Below are 20,745 nucleotides of genomic sequence, written 5' to 3' on the forward strand. Positions count from 1 at the left end.
CTAGACAGCATGCCTTGGACAGGCCATGCACATGTGACATGCTTTGCTTCTGATATTTCAGATTCTCCATAGACCTGTCATAAACTCAAAGAGCTTCAAGAAAACTGCTGTAGTAATATGAACAAGCTAGTTCTCATTAATCTTCTCTTTTGAGAAAAAGAAATAAAGCAATCAGTCTGCAGAGCATGTTGTTCTACTTTTACATTTCATCTTGGAAACTTCAGTCCAACGGGTCTGCCTGTCTTCCAGCATATTTACACGACTACTTACATTCATGGCTTCTGCTGGAAACAGATGGAGCTGTTTGGAAAGCCTATACATGTGCAAACACTCAAAAGTAAAAGACATTACCTCACTGAAAATCAAGAAGCATTAGAGACAAATTCTCCTCTTCAAAGAGGCAAAAAAAATTTCATTCTCCACTGTTATACCATTTGCAGAGTAAGTAATGGATAAAACACATCATCTGTCCCCCTTTCCATAGTCGAGACCACTGTGAAATGCAGCTTCACAATCAAACCTTAAAACTTTAAACACAGTTGATGTCTTTGGGTAAGATCTACGCACAACCCACATGGGATGGATGTCAGGAATAAAATCTCTTCATTCTCATGCCCCTCGCTCCCTGCCACCCTGCGTTCCAAAGCACTGTGGTTTCACCAGACGAAAGACGAGTTCCGGAGGCGATCCTGCCTTCTGTCCGACGTGTCGGACACGGTTTGCCGGGCAGAGCCTGGCGGGGGCTGCTTTGCGGTGGGCAGCGGCGGGGAGAGCGCCTTCCCTCTCCCCTCCCTCTCACCACGTCGTGCCCATCGCGCTCAGGGGCTGGGACCCCTCGGGACGGCGGCGGCTCCGGGATCCGCCTCTCCCGTCCCCGCAGGATCCACCTCGGCGGCGCGGGGCTGGGGCGAGGGCGCGGGCGCTGGCAGGAGGAGGGGCGGGGCGGGGCGGCCCCTCGCCGTACCAGGTATAAGCCGGTGCTGCGGAGCGAGGAGTGGGCTCGCTCTGCGCCTCGCCCCCGCCCCCGGCGCCGCGGCCCGGGCAGCACCGGCGCCGCTGGACAGCGCTGGCGGCTCCGCGGGGCGGCGGCAGCGGCGCGCCCAGGGCGCTCCCGGGCACGCGGGCAGGGGGCGGCTGTCCCGACGGCGGTCTCTGCCCCCAGGCTCCGGATCTCCTGCTCACCGGGAGAGGCTTGTCCGAGGAGCCGAGGGGCAGCGCACGGGAGTTCTTATTTGCCTCCCCGGCCACTGCTCCGGCGGACGTTCCTCTGCATTTCTTAAGGGAGAAAACTCGGCAAAGAAGGCGTAGGAAGAAAGGCGGTAGAGAAGGGGGGGGGAAGTTGATTGACTTGCAGAAAGGTGAAGCTTTCCTGTGGCTCCCACTGAGCTTTGCACTGGAGACCTTCAGTCCACGCGAAGCTGTGGGATGGAGCCAGAGCCCCCGCCCGAGCTCACAGCAATGCCCCTCGGGGAGAATGGGAGTGTCCGCCTGGTGCCCGACACAGCCCCGCTGTCCCCGGGGAGAGGCACGGCCGTGTTCGTCATCCGCTGTGTGATCCCTTCACTTTACCTGCTCATCATCACTGTCGGCTTGCTGGGCAACATCACCCTCATGAAGATCTTCATTTCCAACAGCGCCATGAGAAGTGTGCCCAACATCTTCATCTCCAGCCTTGCTGCTGGTGATCTGCTCCTGCTAGTGACATGTGTGCCTGTGGATGCCTCCCGGTATTTTTCTGAAGAGTGGCTCTTTGGAGAAGTGGGCTGCAAGCTCATCCCTGTCATCCAGCTGACCTCCGTTGGTGTCTCTGTCTTCACCCTCACCGCCCTCAGTGCTGACAGGTAGGAAAGTTGGGCTACCACTTCAGCTCTCTGCAGCCTGGGCTGAGGTTGGATGAAAGGTAAAGCACCTCTCTAGATAAGGCGTCCCTGGTTTGCAAACCCCTCCTTCCAACCTGTGAGGTGCCCATGCTTCTTCCTTCCCTAGGTGGTACTAATTGAAGCTAAAGGGTGTCTGGAAATGGCTGTGCCTGGCCCCCAGCTTCCAGGCGTCAGCTGCAAGAATTGAGTTTAGCCCTGTCTTCTGCACCTCTGGGATGGTCCTGTAACAGTCCATATACTTAAATTTTATTCATTAGAGTAAGGTTTTAGATGCCAGCTATGACCCTTGCTAAGTCACAGTGTTGTATCTACAGGCAGTGAGTGACTTAAACCAAGTTAGGCATAGATGTATTTTTAATCAGTTTATTTCTTTCTGCTGAGAAGGTGTAGACATGTGTGCCTGTATGTGTGTCTGTGCCTTAGTAGAAGAGCAGGTTACCAGAGGTGATTGCCAGAACTAGCTTAGTTTCTGCGAATTCAGGGACACCAAATTGCTCTGTTTTAATTGTCAGTCTTAAACTTTTGCTCAAACTATTCTTATTTTCTGAACTTTTCTAAAAGAAGAAGAAGAAAAAAGGAAATACCCCCAAACAAACTAGAAAGTAACACTTTTATCTCCAGTACTTGTCAAATTAGGAAAAAACAAAAAACTGAATCCCCAGTTTTTCCTCCCAATTTCTGTGAATGGGTACTTAAGGAATTGATAGCAACTGAGTGGCTGTAGGACTATGATTCAGGCCCTGAAAGACAAAATCTGCAGTGTAATTGCAAACTTAAATTATATGAAATTATCTTTATTTTTTACCTGAGCAATTTTTTTTTGCCAGAAATGAAAATGTTTAATTTCTTCTCCATAGACATTAATTTGTTTTCTTTTGTTGGGTTTTGAACTGAGCCACTGCATTACACTGGTGCATGATGTGAAGAGTTTAGTTTAGAAACACATTTTCACACTTACAGTAATGTTTAGGATATTAATGTTAATGTTTAAAACTTTTAATCCTTTATTTTCTGTTGGTGGGTTTTTTTGGTTTTTTTTTTTTTTTTTTTAGCTAATTCCGTGTATTGTTTGATTTCACTTGAGGATAGTCTTCAGTGATAAATTAATTTCAGTTCTGTTTAAATCAGGACCTAATGTGTTTGTCTATAAAGACTGTAACTTGTGAAAATGGATTATGGGTTTGAAGAAGAGATTGCAAAACATATCTTAAAGTGAACACCTGTAGCTCTCTGATTACCTCAGTTAAATAGGATTTAAAAATCTGTCCTTACAGATCCAAGGAAAACCTGCAGTTCTCTGTCTGCTCTATTTCCTCTCTGTAGAATCTTGTGGTGTACATCTTGCTTGTAAAGGGAAGAAGTTAGTGGAGATCATTTCTCTAGAAAAATGTAACGTGAGGGAATGCTGGTGATTTAATGTTTAAGGATTCATTAATTTGCTTTTTTTATATAGCTTTGGAACATTCACTGTTTGACTTTTCTGGATAATTTTATATCCCTCTTTTTATATCAGTAAAGAGTCAAGAATTTATAATACTGACTGTGTTTATGCTTAATGCATCTAGAATTGCACATACTAAAAAACAATTACAGTTTGTGTGCTGAGACCAAATAAGCTCATAAAAAATACATTTCTACAGCATTTTGGACTCCACAGTATATGCCAATGTCATAAATGGTTATACTAGGAATTTACAATGTTTCTTTAACCTTTGTAGTTTTCTTTTAGGTCACTGAGAACAAAAACCTTTTATTTTCCAGTCAGAAAATCTTCCACTGTTTTCAGAGACCAGTCTCCTAGGGCCCAGGAGACTGCTGAGCGAAGCTGGCTGAACTTTCAGTGGTCTCTGGGTTGGAGTCAAATCTACTCTTTGTGCAACACTTGTGTTGAACTAGAGGGGAGGCACTGGTGTGGAGGGGTTTCTGTTACACCAGTCTGTAGCCAGATTCTAATGTGTGTCATAGCTAGATCAGTTGTGGGTGGTTATGCTGGCAGGTCAGAAGTGTTGGCTTCATCCTGCACCCAGGAGGTGCTGAGGAGGTGAGGCCTGGCTGGGGGCAGTGTTTTCTCCAGATAAGTGACTCTAGGGTAGGAGGTTAGCAGTTTGTAAGCAGTGATGCCACCAAGAGGGCTCCATTATAATCCAGTATTTGGTCTGGTACACAATGTCTTCTTAGTGGCCCCTTCTTTCACAGATAATGTTCAAAGTACATTTTAATGTAGGATAATTAAAGCCCTTCCCGCTTTTTGCTGCTTGCAACCATGAGACTGTATAGAATGCCAGACACTGATTACACTAAAGGACAGATTTAGGAATACTCAGGATTCTTTGGAACATGCTTGTGTGAATTAGGATGAGAGAGGTTGTCTTGGTTTCCACAGTCAAATTAATACTTATTATTTATTTGGAAATTCTGCATAATGATTTCCTTGTGTGTGATACATTTAACAGAAGTAGCTACAGAAGCTACAAACTCTGAATGATTGCCAACAAACTGAAGGAAGAAAAATTACATACTACTGCTTTTACTTTAGTAAAATTAGTAATATGTAATTGCATATGTATATATTTTGTGAAGTTGCTTGATTTTCATACAGATTTTTTTTTGTCATAGAAGTCCTTCTCAGCATCAGTAATGCTTTCAGGGTGACAAACATGCTCCTTTTATTTGGAAAGCTTCCTTGTCTTGTACTGACATTATTTGAGTTTTAGTTTGGGGTTTTTTTTTTGCGTATAGAAATGTAATATGTATTTTTTAACAATACTTTCCAGACTTCCCCTCCATGCAGATGGGATTTAGCAGCATATGTGCCTGAGGTTGTCCATCCCCATCACAGGAATAGCAGCTGGTTCTTCCCACCCCTGAGCTCCTGGAGGTCTGGCTGCCAGGTGTGGGGAGAGGTGCCCTGCTGCAGCCCCGCACGTGTTGGGGCAGAGGGGTGGGAGGTCAGTGGTGCAGGGGGGGATGGTGGCGGCAGAGATGATGCAGTGGTGGCACTGCTGGTACAGAGTTTTGGTGTCAGAGCAGGATGCAATCTCCCTCTCCTATGGGATGGAGAAGGCAGCACAGGAGATGTGCTGCTGAGCCAGCTGTCCCTTCTCACTGCCACACAGGATATGTAGGGATAGCAACCATGCCCCTCATGGCCACTGAGTTTTCTCTATTGTGGAGAAACCAGACCACCTCTACAAATCTTAATATTTCTCTTGTTTATAAAACCAAAGAAAAAAGAGAGGGTGGGCAACAGAGGGAGAAAACTTAATAAACTGGATGACAAATGAGGAAAAGGAAGAGGGCTGAAAGATAAAAATGTACCAAAAAAAAGAGGGGAACTAAGGTGAGTGTGGGACAGAACACTCCCAATAGCACTCAGCAAACTCTGAAAGTGCCCAGAGCTGGTGGTGATGGCCAGGGATGCACTTCCTAAAGATGTGGTGGGATAAGCATTGAAAAATGGGGCCTTGATGAGCTTGTTTCTCCAGGGTCCATGGACTGCAGTTTGGCAAGGGCTAGGGATGTTGATGAGAAGGTCTCAGGACTTGGTGTGGTCTTTGATAAGAGCCAACTGTCCACAACATCCTCTACAGATAAGGAGGATAAAAAATGAAGAAGTGAGAAGTATTTTCCAGAGGGGCTGCAGCATGGCACACATGAAGAAAATGTGTGCCAGCATCTCCTCACTGTAAAAAGGGCAGAAGCCAGGGATGAACCTGACTTGAACCATCCAATGAAGTTGCTTACTGCTGCATGAAGTGTTTTTCCAATTTGTATCCATGATGGACCATACATTTAGCTCAGAAGGCAAACTGGGCCCATGGGTATCCTCATATTTTTCTCAAGGTGAGGCATCTTGCTGTTTTGTGCAAGGGAAGGAATCTAGGTAGGGTAAGAATTAAAGCAGGGGGGTATGGAAAGGTGTTTCCAGGATGCTTTTCAGAGTTAGAGGTCTGGATGGCATTTTAACCTGGGTGTGGACAGCTCTGGGGGGAAGTGAATTAAGACTGGGTGCTACAATGTGCACCTCTGGCATTACTGCATTATTGTGTTGTACCCACAAAATGCTGAAACATCTGCAGTGAATAGCCTTTGGAGGAATAAACAGCAGCCTCTTCAAACAGCTTTAGACTTGTTCCAAATAGTCTTTCCTTTTCTCTTTAGCTGTCATTTATGCATCATTTTTTAAGTGATCTGTAACAATAGGATTAAATTTAATTCTGTTTCTTTTCCTACACTGAATTTTATTTCTAATGAAAGATTTAAATGTGTTAAAACTAATGCAGTTCTGCTGCACTCTAATGGAGACAGCAAAGCTGAACTCACCCTACTACAATTGGAATAGCATCGTATTTGCTTTCTTCCTAAGTAATGTGACATAAAGACACCTTTGAGACAAATACTTGATTAAGAGTTTGAAAATTTAAATTCATACTTAAATAGCTAAATATAGTGCCTGAGATACTTAAAATGTATTCTATAGACATTCATAGCTAAACTATTTGTTCCTTCTATTTTTTTCTCTCTATACTTTTTTTAGATTTGGAAGAATGCAATCTGTATCTAAAAACGTTTTTTTCGAAAGTTTGCACTCTGTGCTGACTTCTGATGACATCTGATAGCAAAATCTGTTTTGGCTCAGTTTGCTGCTCTATTATCTCCTTTTCTTTGGGAACTTTTGAAATGTTCTGAAGTGTGAAAAGCTGCCCTACTAACTTCTTAGTGTTTTTCATTAGTAATATCACTTTAATGAAAACTTCTTTTTACTTTTCTCACAATTCATTTTTAGTTTCTTCTTTTATTATGGCAAATGCTGTTTCAGGCTGAAATACAGTGATTGAAAAAATATAAAATCCTCATTTCTTATTACATGTAGTGGAGCAGGTGAAGCAGGACAGTGGACATGATTTCCTTTTGAGCTCTAATAGCTGATAGTCAGGAACTAAGGAGTCCTTATAAGTAAAATAGTATTCAATGACATATTGAAAATTACTAATAATTAATCAAAGAATAAATAAAAAATAATCAAAGGTAAAATGGAAGATTATAAGTGAAAAACTATGCGTTAGCACTATAAAGTAGATGGGAAAACAAAAACATATGGACCAAGTAGAACTATGAGATTCTGTAAGTATGTATTTTAGATATCCTAACACTTGAGGTAAATGTATTGAATGAATGAAGTACATTAAAATAAATGATGGTACAGATGTTTCTCTCACTGTAGGCTATAACAGTATGGTTATATTTATGCAATAACAGGCAATGCAAAAGAAATTTAAAAGAGGTTTTTATAAGCTTTGTCTGTCACATTTTTTCAACTTGCCTTTTAGTGTATATATGCAAACTTGACTCTCAAAAAAAGCTTCCCAGAAAACTTTTGTCAAATGAGACAATGAGGTCTGTCCCCACCCAATAATTTTCCAATTAATTTCTATCTGGAGTACATTAAGGAGTTAACCCTTCTAGGGTAATATTGTCCAAGCCAGGCAATTCAAATCAGCTGTTGGAGGAGTTCCTCTTGTGACTGTCTGCACAGCTGAAAATGATTTCTCCAATTCAAATCAGCTGTTGGAGGAGTTCCTCTTGTGACTGCACAGCTGAAAATGATTTCTCAGCAAATAAATTTTCCTGCCCAGTTAGGCAACTGTTTCTCAAACTTCATGCAGACACATGTTAAACTCCTGCCTTTGTGCATGTCCTGTGTGTACTCTCCAACCCATACAGAAACAGCTTAGGTGGAGGATGGTGAAGTGAGAAATGGCTGTGGTGTTTATCCCGGTCAGTGATCAATGCAGTGCCTGTGCTGAGTTTGTTTTAACTATTGCAAATGCTGGTGTTTAGATTGCCTTTCGTAGGTTGCAACCTAAATGCAGAGAAACAGCTTCAAAACCATCTCTCCTGTTTCCTGCTTCCTTGAGCTATTCAGTAAAACCTGTCTGTGACAGACAAAATAGCTGCTAAACAGCAGATCCAGCCTGATTCTTAACAAGCGTGTATATCACCATCCCTTTATTTTATTTGTTTGACCTCAGCATAATGTGGTACATGGTTCCCTCATCTATTACACTGCAATGGGTTAATACGAATTGGGATGCTGGAATTCTCAAGTCAGCATTTAGCAGATTGTCAGAAATGATGTCAAACATCTAGTATGCTCTACCAATGCTTTGTCTAGGGAAAAGATTTCACATGATAAGTTTGTTAGAGAATAAATAATACATCTCTGTAGATGCATGCAGTGTGATGGAACTATTCAATATCTTCCCGAAAGGGATAATTTAATTGAATCTTCATTTTAAATTGTTTAATTACAGAAGAACTTGTGTATTTATGATATGATATCTGCTGCAGAACCAGACTATATATCTGATGGTAAATTATTTTATGTGTTTTTATATGTATTAAAATATATGTATTATTCATATTGTATATGAAACAAGGTATATGCAATCACAATCCCTAGGTCTAAACATGTCCCACTAGCATCTTCTAAACCATCTTGAGATTCAGTGTAATTTGACAGTGTAATTAAAAATAGCAAGTAATTTCTTACTAGTTCATTAAATTTGTAAAAATAAGAGGAAACCTACTTTGGTGTCCATTGAAGAGAAGCATATTTTGGAACAAAGTTGACACAACTTTTCAGGTATCAGAGAAAATAACCACAAGATAAACAGTCCACAGAATCTTTTCATAATTGCATCTGCTGCATGTAGATTTGTGTATTTCCAGGTTTGTATGAGCAGATATCAAAATAAAATTATTATGGTCTGTGCATAAACATGAGATAAATGGATTATTCTGATATGATGTCATTATAGCTCATACAATTTTTTTTCCTTCACATGATTATTCCAAATATTGTTTAATTTTTTTCCAACTGCTTTTCATAGTATTTTTTTAAGAATAGTTTCCTGCTTGTGTTTTGGCTCCAAGTTTGTTTGATTAAATGTATTTTAAGGATTACTGCATTAACTTTTCTCTCTATAATGTTTTTATATTCCTTTTTTCTTACCATGGTGTGTACTTGTTTATTTTCCATCTACGCTGATTTCAGGGCAGACCAAGATCAGAAGTTGCAAATCATATAGAACTGGAAATGTTATTAAAAGTGAGACAGTAGACCATTTAGATGATAATACAGGAGGAAGTAAATGAATTTGTTGATTTTTGAATTTAGAAATTAGAGATTTGGAGTCTAGATTATCAAATGAGAAAATCTAAGTCTGTTCTAGGTATATTAATAGAGGTTTGGCTATTTAATTCTTCCTGGCTTGTAACAGTTCTGAAAATCATCTGACCATGCAATATTCTCCACAACAGTATGTTATCTGCTGTGGTCTAGATTATAACCAAATTCATCAATGAAATGGGAGAAATTGTTTCATAACAACAAAAACTTTAAAAAGGTAAAATGGCACTAAGCATGTTTTACACTTGGGATTTCTTCTTTCAGGCACTCTAATTTCTGCAGTTGATATTTTTATTGACCTTCTGATCCAGCAGTGATAATTTTATTAGATCTTTTTCATTCAAGTATATATAGATATTTTTGCTGAGAGATATGCAGTAAACACATAGTAAATATGCAGATAAGCATACAACTCTGTATCATCAATCTAAAGGTTGGGGTATCAATGGGATTTGGATCAAACTCATTTGGAGAAATGGATTTCTCTTGAGTCAAAGTCCTTTGACCCTTCAGGATTGAAACTGTAAACCCTGAGAGAATGAAACAAGGCTAGTTGTGGTTTTCTAAGCTTTTTTAAAAGGAGAAAGGAGAACTAGGGGACAAAGCCAAAAATTACCTAAAGGCACTAAGCATGTTTTACACTTGGGATTTCTTCTTTCAGGCACTCTAGTTTCTGTAGTTGATATTTTTATTGATCTTCTGATCCAGCAGTGATAATTTTATGAGATCATTTTCATTCAAGTATGTATAGATATTTTTGCTGAGAGACATGCAGTAAGCACATGTAACACATAGTAAATATGCAGATAAGCATGCAACTCTGTATCATTCGTCTAAAGTTTGGGGTATCAATGGGATTTGGATCAAACTCATTTGGAGAAATGGATTTCTCTTGAGTCAAAGTCCTTTGACCCTTCAGGATTGAAACTGTAAACCCTGAGAGAATGAAACAAGGCTAGTTGTGGTTTTCTAAGCTTTTTTAAAAGGAGAAAGGAGAACTAGGGGACAAAGCCAAAAATTACCTAAACTTGTCCAGGCTGTGCATTGCAAGGCCTAATATCTAGCCTAGGTACTGACTGTCCCCTCATCCTATCCACCCCTCCTGAGCAGAATCCAAAATCCAGAATTCCAAATTAGTGTTGGAATGCGATAAATAGTTCAGAAAGGTGATAGAAGCCGAGAGAATACACATGCTAAACTTCCTTATACTTCCCCCTGGGAAATAGTATATACAGTTATTTGTGTGATGCAGCAGGCTAAGAATAAAGTTCTCTCCTCACAGGTGAAATATTAATTTTGAGCTACTGTCTAGTGGCCTGGGCAATGGCGCCCAGACACCCTGGCTGCATGAACGTCCCCGTTTTGCTCCTGGAGAGGCACATGCCAGAGCTGCCTTTGCCACGGCAGTTTTGTGAAGGGCGATGACTTTGGTGTGCCCCAGCCATTATTTAAACATAACTTTGAAATCAGACTTATCAGTTTGGCTATGCTTAGTTTCAGCATTGTAAATAAAGCTTAGGTGCAAACAGAGTAGGTGCAATCCAGGGAAGCTCCTGGCACATACAGCAGGGGAAATACAACTGCTTTCTTGTTTTAAAAGTCAAGAAAGAATGGGCACAGTGGGTTGGGATGGGCCAGCCATTGTGTAAGGCTGCTGGATGATGCTTTCAAGTGCCTGAAAGTGTGTGGGATTTTTTTAAATGCACATAGACATGTCTGTGTATATCTGTCTATCTATATATGCACAAACCCATATTCAACAGTACCAGAGCATGGGACTGAGGACTGGCAGTCAGACACTTGTCAAACTGGTTTTGTACAGGTCCATTATGTGGTTTTGGCCTGGGTCAATCAGTATTCTCTGAACAATTTCTAGGCTTGATTCAGGATTAAACACAGGTCCAGTGGCCATTACCAACAGAAGTGTAAACTGCCTAATTTGTTTGGATGTGGTGGTCCTGTACTGGATAATTAAATAGATTAATTAAATAGTCATGGATGTCTGGCCAATGCCACTTGGCCTCCAGGCCTAAATATAGACTATGGCACTGTTTAGTTTGCTCATATAGATGTAGCATCTTTATTAGATTTGGTTCTTGTTGCAATATCACACAAAATGAACGACACGCACACGCTGAGGTGTTCAAGGTAAAAAGGGGACGTTTATATCTTAGCCTTGATATTTATAGAATTCTAAAAGTGACCCTGGTTTGGAGGATGAAATTATTACCTCTCCAGTCACACTGGTCAAACTAACAGTCTATCAATTCTCTCTATTTCCAGAAAGGAAGGCAAAACAATTATTGTTTACATGAAAAGTGCATGAGAAACTCCATTACAAAAATATAAACATCAGAAGGCTTAGAAGAACTTAGAAGAACAGGGTGACAGGTTCTCCTCTCTCCTCTCCTCCTTTTCACAGTAGAAACTTAGAGAAACTGCAACTTTAATAAAAACCTATTAGTTGGTCTCAAGATATGTTAAAACATGTTCATCAGTGACTTGAAATGATCAAACTTAAATATAAATTTACTGGAAATACTGACATATATGAACTTTTCTGAATAATAGCTGGTGAAACAACTTACTAATATTGCTTTCAGGAGCAGAATTGAACAAATTAATTGTTTTAACTCATGCTTTTGACTAGTGCAGATATAAATGAATTACTTTAGAGAAGTAGAAGTGAAGTCCAGATTGCAGGCAATGAGCTGGCAATGCAAGATTTGCATGAGCTTGTAAGAAGCATAGTTAGCTAACGTGAGGCAAATAGCAAGTAGCAGAAGTAGAAAGAGAAGAAAAAATGAAAAGGAAAGAGAAAATTTCTCCTCTGAAACATTGGGTGGACAGAACAGGTAATACACTTCATGCAGGAAAAAATCATTCCACCATCCTGGAAAACTTCTGGTTTGATTCTTTTCAGGGTGGAGAAATCATCAACAAGTGTTGAACCATTATTGATAGTTTTTGGCTCAACAGAGTGTATTTTTACAGAGCGGAAAACTTTTTCCACTTAGGAAAATCTTAAGATTTTCCCCCTGAGAAACACAGAACACATGTCATTGACATTGACATTGACTTTAAGTGTGTTTACACATGGTCTTCTAGTCTGCATTTCAAATACTGTTCATTATATTCACTATCAGACCTCAGAGATGCTCATTCCTGAGTGAATGCAATTCTCTGCTCTCAAGAGATAAGCACAGAATAAAAACATTGATATTACCTGAAAAAAGAGTGACAAGTACTTTACATTTCAAGAATTTATAAGAATAAAATAGAACAATGCATATCTCAATTCAAATGATAAAATGATCCCACAATGTTTTCAGCTAGATAAATTGTTGTCCTCTTAATGATTGTGCTGGAATTGGGCCAGTTGGAGTGCGCATACAAGGAAAAGGGCTTTGGTACCATCCAAAATTTCATTTTACTGTAGTTGAGTGGACTGCAACTGGACATGATATGAGCATTTTTAACAAATACTGATTATACAACCAGGTTTCCTTTCAGATATGTTTATAAGCTTTTATGTTGTTAAAATTTTTGTGTTTGAAAGCACCATGTAAGGACACAATAAAATACTAACATATGAATGGTTTTGATAAATTACTCCAGTCTGCAGGATATGCAGTACAATGGCACAACAACATCACTTTAAAAAGCTTATTTATAATGAGGCAAATAATGCCAACCCCTCCAGGATTAAAATGAAAATTAAAGCAAAGTAATGTGAAACTTCCCTGCCTGAATTGTGTATCTGCCTGGCTTCTGACACTTCATTATTATATTTCTTTTCATTGTGATATCATGTAGGAAATCAGGTGATAAATTAGGGTCCTGTTTGTGGTAGATACTATATAAACAGCAACAAGAAGAAAGTCCTTGACCTGAACGGCTTTTAAAGAAGGACAAGAGACCACACAGAATCAAAATGGCGAGGAGATATTGAGGCTAATCTAGTTAGAATGGTAGGCTATTTTCCAATGGCTGCCCAAATATTGACTAGTTATTTTGGGGCTTTCTTTCTAGTTTTTTTTTAAGGTCATCACAACAAATTACTCTAGGAGAAGAGGTAGGAAAGCAAAGGGAGGACAGTGTATGTTTATTAAAGGAGCACCTTCCTTTGAAATCAACCCTGTGGGAGGGAAACAGCATCGTGGATGCAGCAGAAACAGGAGTAGAGCTTTCCATTCTAATTTGGAGCTGAGAAATACCTTTAGAAAGTCTTTGAAAACAAAGGTTAGGAGAAGTAGATAAAATAGCTTGGAGTTTGGAAGGTAGCAAAATGTTATACCTCTGGAGAAAGAAGGTATTCTTTTCATTAATTTATTTTGGGATTGTGTAGAAGGGAGGAGATTGCTTTAAAATGGAAAAAAAAAAACAAAACTATACAAAAAACCCAATCTGCTGAAGGAGAGTGGGCAACTTTGTGTCTGTTGGCAGAAACCACAGCTTCAAAGACAGGAGGGGTTTCCCAAGTTGGGGTCCCTTTGTCAGCAGTGATAATGATAGAGGATATAGGAAGACAGAATTTACATGATTGCTTTTAATTAAAACCAAATGCATATTTATAATTATTTCCTGAACTTCATGGCAACCTATAATTTGCTCTTTTTTCATCAGTGAAGTAAAATAAAAGATGAATTTACTTACTAATTTGACTAATTTGCACCGTTAGTCTAATTTGCTGACATTGTTTTTATTGATTGAAAATATGTAATTTTGTAATTTGAATGGTTGGTGGTATGTTTTAGCCTTACACTGGTTTTATACAAAGGAAGAGGTTAGGTTTTCACTTTGAGAACTTCTCATTTTCACTTCTCATTATACTCAGTATACATTTCATTTTATCTGTAACCTGTTTCTTTTCACTCCATAGCTTTTTAAAGATATAAACAAGATGACAGGTTTTTTTGTAAAACACAGTGCATTTTTTTGACACTGAGTACTGTGAAGGGCTGAGTCCTAGGAAGATTGCCACCTTCTAGCCAGTAAAGTAGCAAGCTGAATGAAAGAGTGGGGTTTTTTTGTGCTAAACTCAGGTGTTTTGTGAAAAGGGGCGCTCTGCTTCAATGCCTTTCCACTTGGAGTAGTTATGGCTCAGGGAAAAGCATACTATTTGCTGAAACAGCAATATATGCCAAAGTACAAATATATGTCACATCTTCTGTTAATGTAAAGACTTCTGAAAAATTCTTCCATTCAGAGATTAACTGGGCCAATTTGCTGCTAAAACAACTATTTGTGACATGGCCATTTACTTGGGTCATAGGACTGTGGTCAAAATATTTTGAAGTGATGAAATGGAAAAGGAGAGGAAAAACATCTGTACTACAAAACATTATTTTTATCCAATGTCCTCCCCGTACCCCAAAATCCCAAAAAAAGCTCTTCCTTAAGAATGCAAACTTTTTAAAAAATGAGCAGATGTAAGGGCTTGACATCACTTCAAAAATAGAGGGTCTGTCTTTATGTAATGAAATAAAGGCAGAGAGCAATAGGAAGCAATTATTGAATAATGAGGTCACAGTTTGTGCTGGTGAGCATTCATGCTTTGTGCAGAAACTTCTGTCCTTCCTCTGGCAGTATAAAGGCTTTCTTTACACCTTGGTGTCCAGGGAGTTTCTCACTGTGTGTTAGCAGAAATGCTAAATATAAATTAACAGAGACAGTTTTCTGAGTTTTGTTTTCTACTCCATGATAGGGGTGAAAATACAGTAAAAACTGTCTCTGAATTTAGAGAGGATATGAACATTAATAGCCATTATTTTTAATTATTTAATGATCAAACGATTTATCACAAACCTGAGAAAGAGGACCCCAAGGCACATTTTGACTCACATATTCTGTGAAGGAAAGGCTTCCTTGGGTACCATGCTAATGCTTGCTCCAGATGTTTTCATGGCATAGCCAGTTGCAAACATCTGCTTAAGGTGTTGAGGGGCTATGAACTACCTGTCAGGACCTGCAAATTAGCCCTGAGGGGTGTTTGGGATCACAGCTCCATTTATCAGCATTCCCTTCAGCAACCAGTTTATATTTGGGTATAAACTAGTCCTTGGTAAGCATTCAGACACTTGCTCATACCCCCACATATTTATACATCCATAGGCATGTATATCTATCTACATGCATGGATATGGAATTTTATCACAAAGTAGAGGGATCTGACTTACTGTTTTCCTTAATCTAAGCTCATTGTGTAGCTAACAGAGAAAAAACCCAAGCACCCTAGAGGGTGATTTAATATACTTAAAATCTGAATCACTCCTTGAAAGTGATTCATACTTCTTCCCTGACTACAAACACTAGAGGAAGAACAAAGTTATGTACCTGGAATATGAACCTCTACTGACTCCCCTTATCCTGTTAAACTTTTCCTTGAATATTAAAGAAGAATAATTTTTTCAATGTCTCAAAAGTTTTGCTCTTTCAGAAAAAATCACAGCCATCCCAAATCAAATTGAAAGTAGAAACAAAAAAATTAATGCAGTTAAGAAAAATCCCCTGACCTTCCATATTGCCACAGCTTAGACAAAATGAAATGTTTTGTTTAACCTTTGTTTAAAATTTAGTTTTTAATAAAGACATTGAAGAATAATTTACTTACATTAAAAAAATTAAAATAAATTAAAAATGTAAGTGGAACTTTAAAGTATCCTTGAAATATTTTTCTCAAATTCTATTTGGCCTTATAACAATTACATTTTCTTGTGGAAAGTTTGACTTTGTATCACCTCCTGCAATGATTTTTTTAGATAAAAGAATTCCTGACCAAAGTCTCCTTCTATTAATTTATTTTACTTTGCTCTAGAGTGATATTTCCATTCTCTGCAATTCTTCCTGTTTCCATTGCAGGGGCTATGAAATTATCAGTTCCACAAAGTTTTATATGCAATCATACATTATGAGACAGCTTTCCAAAATGCAGTGTAGAGCAGCAGCTGCCAGCTATTGATGTGGAAATGTTTACTTTATGTAGGAGTTGAATACTTTCTGCACAGGCTGTTGGGAGTCATAAATGCCTGACTTTATGAAGATGCAGATATTCCTCTGAGGGGGTGGGAGTGTCCTAGAGTGGGAAAGTTGTGGTGGCAGCAAGAGAGAGCGCTGGGCTTCAGGAGCCGAGGGAAGAAGGAAGAAAACACTAAGTGTGCATGTGCTGGTACACGTGGAGTATGGAGGTAGGATGCACATGTGGAGATTTGCTGGGGGTCTTTGGAGAAGCAAAAGGTGAAGCCATGGCTGATCCTTCACTTTCACCACACTGGTACAGAATGGGCACCTACAGCCACAGGATGTATCCAGCTCTCCTTCCGCCTCCTCTGATGACTGTGTACAAAAAAAGGTGGAGATTTAGAGAATGCAAGTTAAAGAAAGATTACAAGTCTCTTGACATTCCAAATAAGAAAAAAACATGACATTATTTTAATCAAAGATATAAAGTAAGCTTATGGACTGCGTGTTGAATTTGAATACCTTTTAATTTGTATCTGCATTTTGGTCAATTTCAGGTACAAAGCAATTGTAAATCCCATGGACATCCAGACCTCCGGTGCAGTGCTATGGACTTGTCTGAAAGCCACTGCCATCTGGGTAATCTCCATGCTCCTGGCAGTTCCTGAAGCAGTGTTCTCTGAACTGGCTCACATCAATGACACAGATAACGCCACTTTCACAGCATGCATACCATACCCCATGACAGACGATGTGCACCCAAAGATCCATTCTGTGCTGCTTTTCCTCGTGTATTTCCTTGTCCCTCTTGTAATTATCAGTATCTACTACTATCATATTGCAAAGAGTTTAATAAAAAGTGCTCACAACATCCCGGGGGAACACAGTGAGCATTCCAAAAGACAGGTAAGCAATTTGCTTTTCACATCCTAGTAAAAGATTTGTATGCTGCATACACTTAGAGATGAAAGTCAATAGCGTCCAAATTGTTGGATTTTACCGAGGATTAGTTGAGTTTCCACATGAAATAAACCAAGGATTATCTCAAGATTTTCCTTGTTTTCACGATTACTCAATACTAAGCTCAGTATGTAAATGAATATGAACAAGGAAAATGATAAGTTCACTGCTATGAATGCACATTCCTAACAGCATGTGAGATCGGTATATATGTTTGTATGTGCTGTTACTGTAACCATTACTTGTACTCTTACTGAAGAATGATGTTTTTTTAGTTAATGATGGTGGCTTCACCTCTCTCTATTGGCAGTCATTTTAGGAAAGAAATTTTACATGAGTGTTTTGAGAATTGTCCCTTTTTATTTGTGCTTGGAAATGAGAAAGCTGACATAGGCAGGGAAAACTTTACTTAGGGGATCTAAGATTCTTTTCAGATGAAGGAGTGCTGGAAATGTGAACGTAGAGCATTAACTGATTTTTTAAAAATTTCTCATATATAATACTGAACTTGCACTTTTCTAATATCTTTCCTGTTAGAGATGCTATAAAACTCTTGGTATAAATTCTGTATATCTTTGAGACAAAGCATTTAAAAATGCTGGACAAAGCCAATCTTCCCCATAAGGCCCAGGAAGCAACAAGATAGTAACATTAACAGGAACACACATATGTACAAACAACAGCTTTTGCAGTGGAAGCCCCTCAGCTGCTTTGCAAAAGCATTAGTACTGATAGAGAAAAATAATTATGCCAATTTAAACAGTTTTGAGTTGTTTTCTCTGCCAGTAATTTAGAAAACTACTTTCATACTCTCAGAAACCTCTTTGCATGCACACATTTCGGAAGACTACATTCCTTTACGTCCTTTTTGAGCAACATATCATTTCTACTCTAGTCTGTTTCTTGTCAAAAGTGCATACATATTAGCACTTCATGTATTATTTTATTTCCCTGTGAAATATAGAGAGCCTTTTGGCTGAACCTTCTGGATGAAAACAATATTTAATTTATACCACATTTCTGAACTCACATGTATTTTCAAAGAACACATTTTTTTCATTCTACTTAGTTTTTTTTCTCTTTGTTAATCTATGAGACTCTGAAGAATAGAAAATTCTGGTGTACTTACATATCTCCCACCAAGAGGAAATAAATTCAGACTATTGCTATCAGCTCATGATTCTTTAAGCCACACTATACTTCTGCACCTTTTAGTCTGCTCTTGCAATCTGTCTGAGTGCAAATGCTGCCAAATTTGAATGTTAGACTTTTCCCATATTTTTTTATTTCCCCAGTTTTTTGTTTAGACAGACCCAAGAGAACAATTTAGAGATTAATTTCACAGGTTTTAAAAAATGTTAAAATAAATTCACTTGTTTGGTTTTTTTCCCCCTCAGAAAATTGAGCAGAGCAGAAAACTTTCCTTCCTCTGCCAAACTTTCATGCCTGATATACATAACAAATCTTTTAGGAGGAATATGGGGAGACTTTCTGCTTCTTTTTGGTGCCTTCTACCTGGCCAGTTTATCTCCCTCTCTCACTTTGGGACCTCTGTGTAGACTCCTATCCTGCCATCTTTTCAGCCACTCTCAGTATCTACAATGTAATCTGTTATACCTTAGCACTGCAATTAAGGTACATTTTGTGATGTTATTGCAGTTAATGGAACCTTTCACCTTACCCTAGAATTAAGATGTTTTAGATGGTGTAATACAATTTTGGTGGTTTCCCCAGGAGAGAGGTGCAAGCTGAGACCCTCAGTGAAAAACAAAGGGATATAAGTACCACTGTGTAGCTAACACCCTAGTAATGTCTGTCTCATGAGATCTCTAGATTTTGAAGCCAGAAGCTATTTCTAAATAGCTTTCTAACTAACACTTAAATTTCGAGCCAAGCACTGAGGTCTCATGAGAAAAGGTTACGTTTGATAACACCCTTTGGTGCACCCGTACAGGCTAAAAAACAGGCTAAAAAACAGTGCTTACTTGGGTCATGAATCACTCTTCCTGTGTGTATCATATAGAAAGAGTAACCTGCTGTAGCTGCAAACAGCTAAGAAAGCTCACTGAATGAGGGAAAGGAAAGGAGATGAGAGAACAAAAGTAATTCAGGCCCTGAAGGAAGCATTTTTGCTGGCCTTACGACAGTTGTTGAAGCTAATATAGCAAAATGCTACATATTTTAATTAAGTCTGTTATGTGGGGTAGTTCTATTTGTTGTTGCTCATTTGGGTTCTCTTCATCTTTTTAGATGGAAACTCGGAAGCGTCTGGCAAAAATTGTTTTAGTTTTCGTTGGCTTCTTTGCTATCTGCTGGTTTCCTAACCACGTGCTATACATGTACAGATCTTTTCATTACAATAAGATTGATCCATCGATGGGACATATGGTTGTTACCTTAGTGGCCCGTGTGCTAAGCTTCTGCAACTCTTGTGTCAACCCATTTGCACTGTATTTCCTCAGTGAGAGTTTTAGAAGACATTTCAACAACCAGCTCCGCTGCAGGAAGAAAGCTCAGAAAGAGAGATCTGCCAGCTACTTGTGCAACTCTTCTGCCATTCAAATGACTTCCCTGAAAAGCAATACCAGGAACACAGTAACTACCATGACACAGCTGAATGGGCACAACTTGAAACAAGAAATGTCATTATGATCTAATGAGTGTGATTTTTGACTGTGAAACAAATCTGAACTTTTCCTTTGCTGCTTGTAAGTCACTTTTGGCTCTTGTTCTTCGACAGTCCTCAGAAGAGAGACTCTGTTAAATTCTGGCCAATCTGAGGTTATTTCACACTGTGAGTGAAATGTATGTTTTATTGAGAAAACAAAATGGACTGACATAATATTATACTTTAAAGGAGATGCTGATATATGTTTAACATAAGGGAAAGCAGTGTATCTGATAAAACATTGCTTTAAAATGTATAGATTTTCTGATACGAAAATATGTATTTTTAACTGATCCAGGCTTGTGTTTTGCTTTAATAGATTTTGCATGACTTTAGCTCTGTAGTGTGTGTGCTAGCTTTGCTGATTAAGACTGTTAGGCATTTTGGATTCCATTAAACTTTTATTTTTAATTTATTTTTTCTTTAATCAGCTCACATGTCAGTGCAGGTAGTCAAATAGGCGCAATGACTGAAGCTTATTGCTGGTACTTATACAAGGCTGTTAATATAAAAGTTTGAAGGAGGCTGTCAGAGCTGAATCCCCCCTTATACAGAGGCATAGAACGTGACAAATAATCATTCCCAAGCCAGGTGAGAGGTTAGCTTTCAGAGGTGAGCTCCAGAGCGAAGGTGCTCTCAGTGTTTTTCTTAGCAGGGGCAGTAATAGCAGACAAAGGCACCTTGTGGAAGTAGTTTTTTATGGTCAGTTCATGAGCCAAATGTAATTTTAAGTATGTTTTTCTTTACAGTTGGGTGGAACTGTTCCAGCACAGATCTGTCTCTGTCACAACACTGTATCCTGTACTTCTGCAGTGACTTCTCCAAGGCGAATACTAGGCAGTAAGCTAGACATTTAGATTGGACTTTGGAATTAGTTGCTAGTCTTATAATTTCAAAAGCTGAAGTGCTAATGCAGTGTATCCATTCATTGTTCCCCTTGTCCTTAATAATACACTTGCACTTATTTAGTTCTGTTTGTAACTCTGTGAACCACCTGAAGTTCAAAATTTTTTTCTGCAATTCCTTTTTCTTCAAGACTAGTTATATCCCTACCCAATTTTTTAAAGCAATGAGAACTTATATTG

At 39.0% G+C, this 20,745-nt stretch overlaps 1 protein-coding gene across 1 annotated transcript; it reads left to right on the plus strand.

The window, feature by feature from the left end:
• Positions 1 to 1,423: 1,423 nt before the first annotated feature.
• NMBR (neuromedin B receptor) lies at positions 1,424 to 19,655 on the plus strand. Its single transcript, XM_041470000.1, has 3 exons — positions 1,424 to 1,841; positions 16,590 to 16,938; positions 19,243 to 19,655. The coding sequence occupies exons 1-3, from the start codon at positions 1,426 to 1,428 to the stop codon at positions 19,642 to 19,644; spliced, it is 1,167 nt and encodes a 388-aa protein (XP_041325934.1). The 5' UTR covers positions 1,424 to 1,425; the 3' UTR covers positions 19,645 to 19,655.
• Positions 19,656 to 20,745: the final 1,090 nt, after the last annotated feature.

Source organism: Pyrgilauda ruficollis, unplaced genomic scaffold (genome assembly GCF_017590135.1).
Source record: "Pyrgilauda ruficollis isolate IOZ18807 unplaced genomic scaffold, ASM1759013v1 scaffold24, whole genome shotgun sequence".
Taxonomy (NCBI): domain Eukaryota; kingdom Metazoa; phylum Chordata; class Aves; order Passeriformes; family Passeridae; genus Pyrgilauda; species Pyrgilauda ruficollis.

What these genes read in the sequence shown, in the direction of transcription:
- NMBR (XM_041470000.1), top strand. Translation starts at nt 1,426, where the DNA reads ATGGAGCCAGAGCCCCCGCCCGAGCTCACAGCAATGCCCCTCGGGGAG. An exon ending in ACCGCCCTCAGTGCTGACAG is followed by an intron (nt 1,842 to 16,589) that starts GTAGGAAAGTTG and finishes GGTCAATTTCAG; the next exon opens with GTACAAAGCAATTGTAAATC. An exon ending in GTGAGCATTCCAAAAGACAG is followed by an intron (nt 16,939 to 19,242) that starts GTAAGCAATTTG and finishes TCATCTTTTTAG; the next exon opens with ATGGAAACTCGGAAGCGTCT.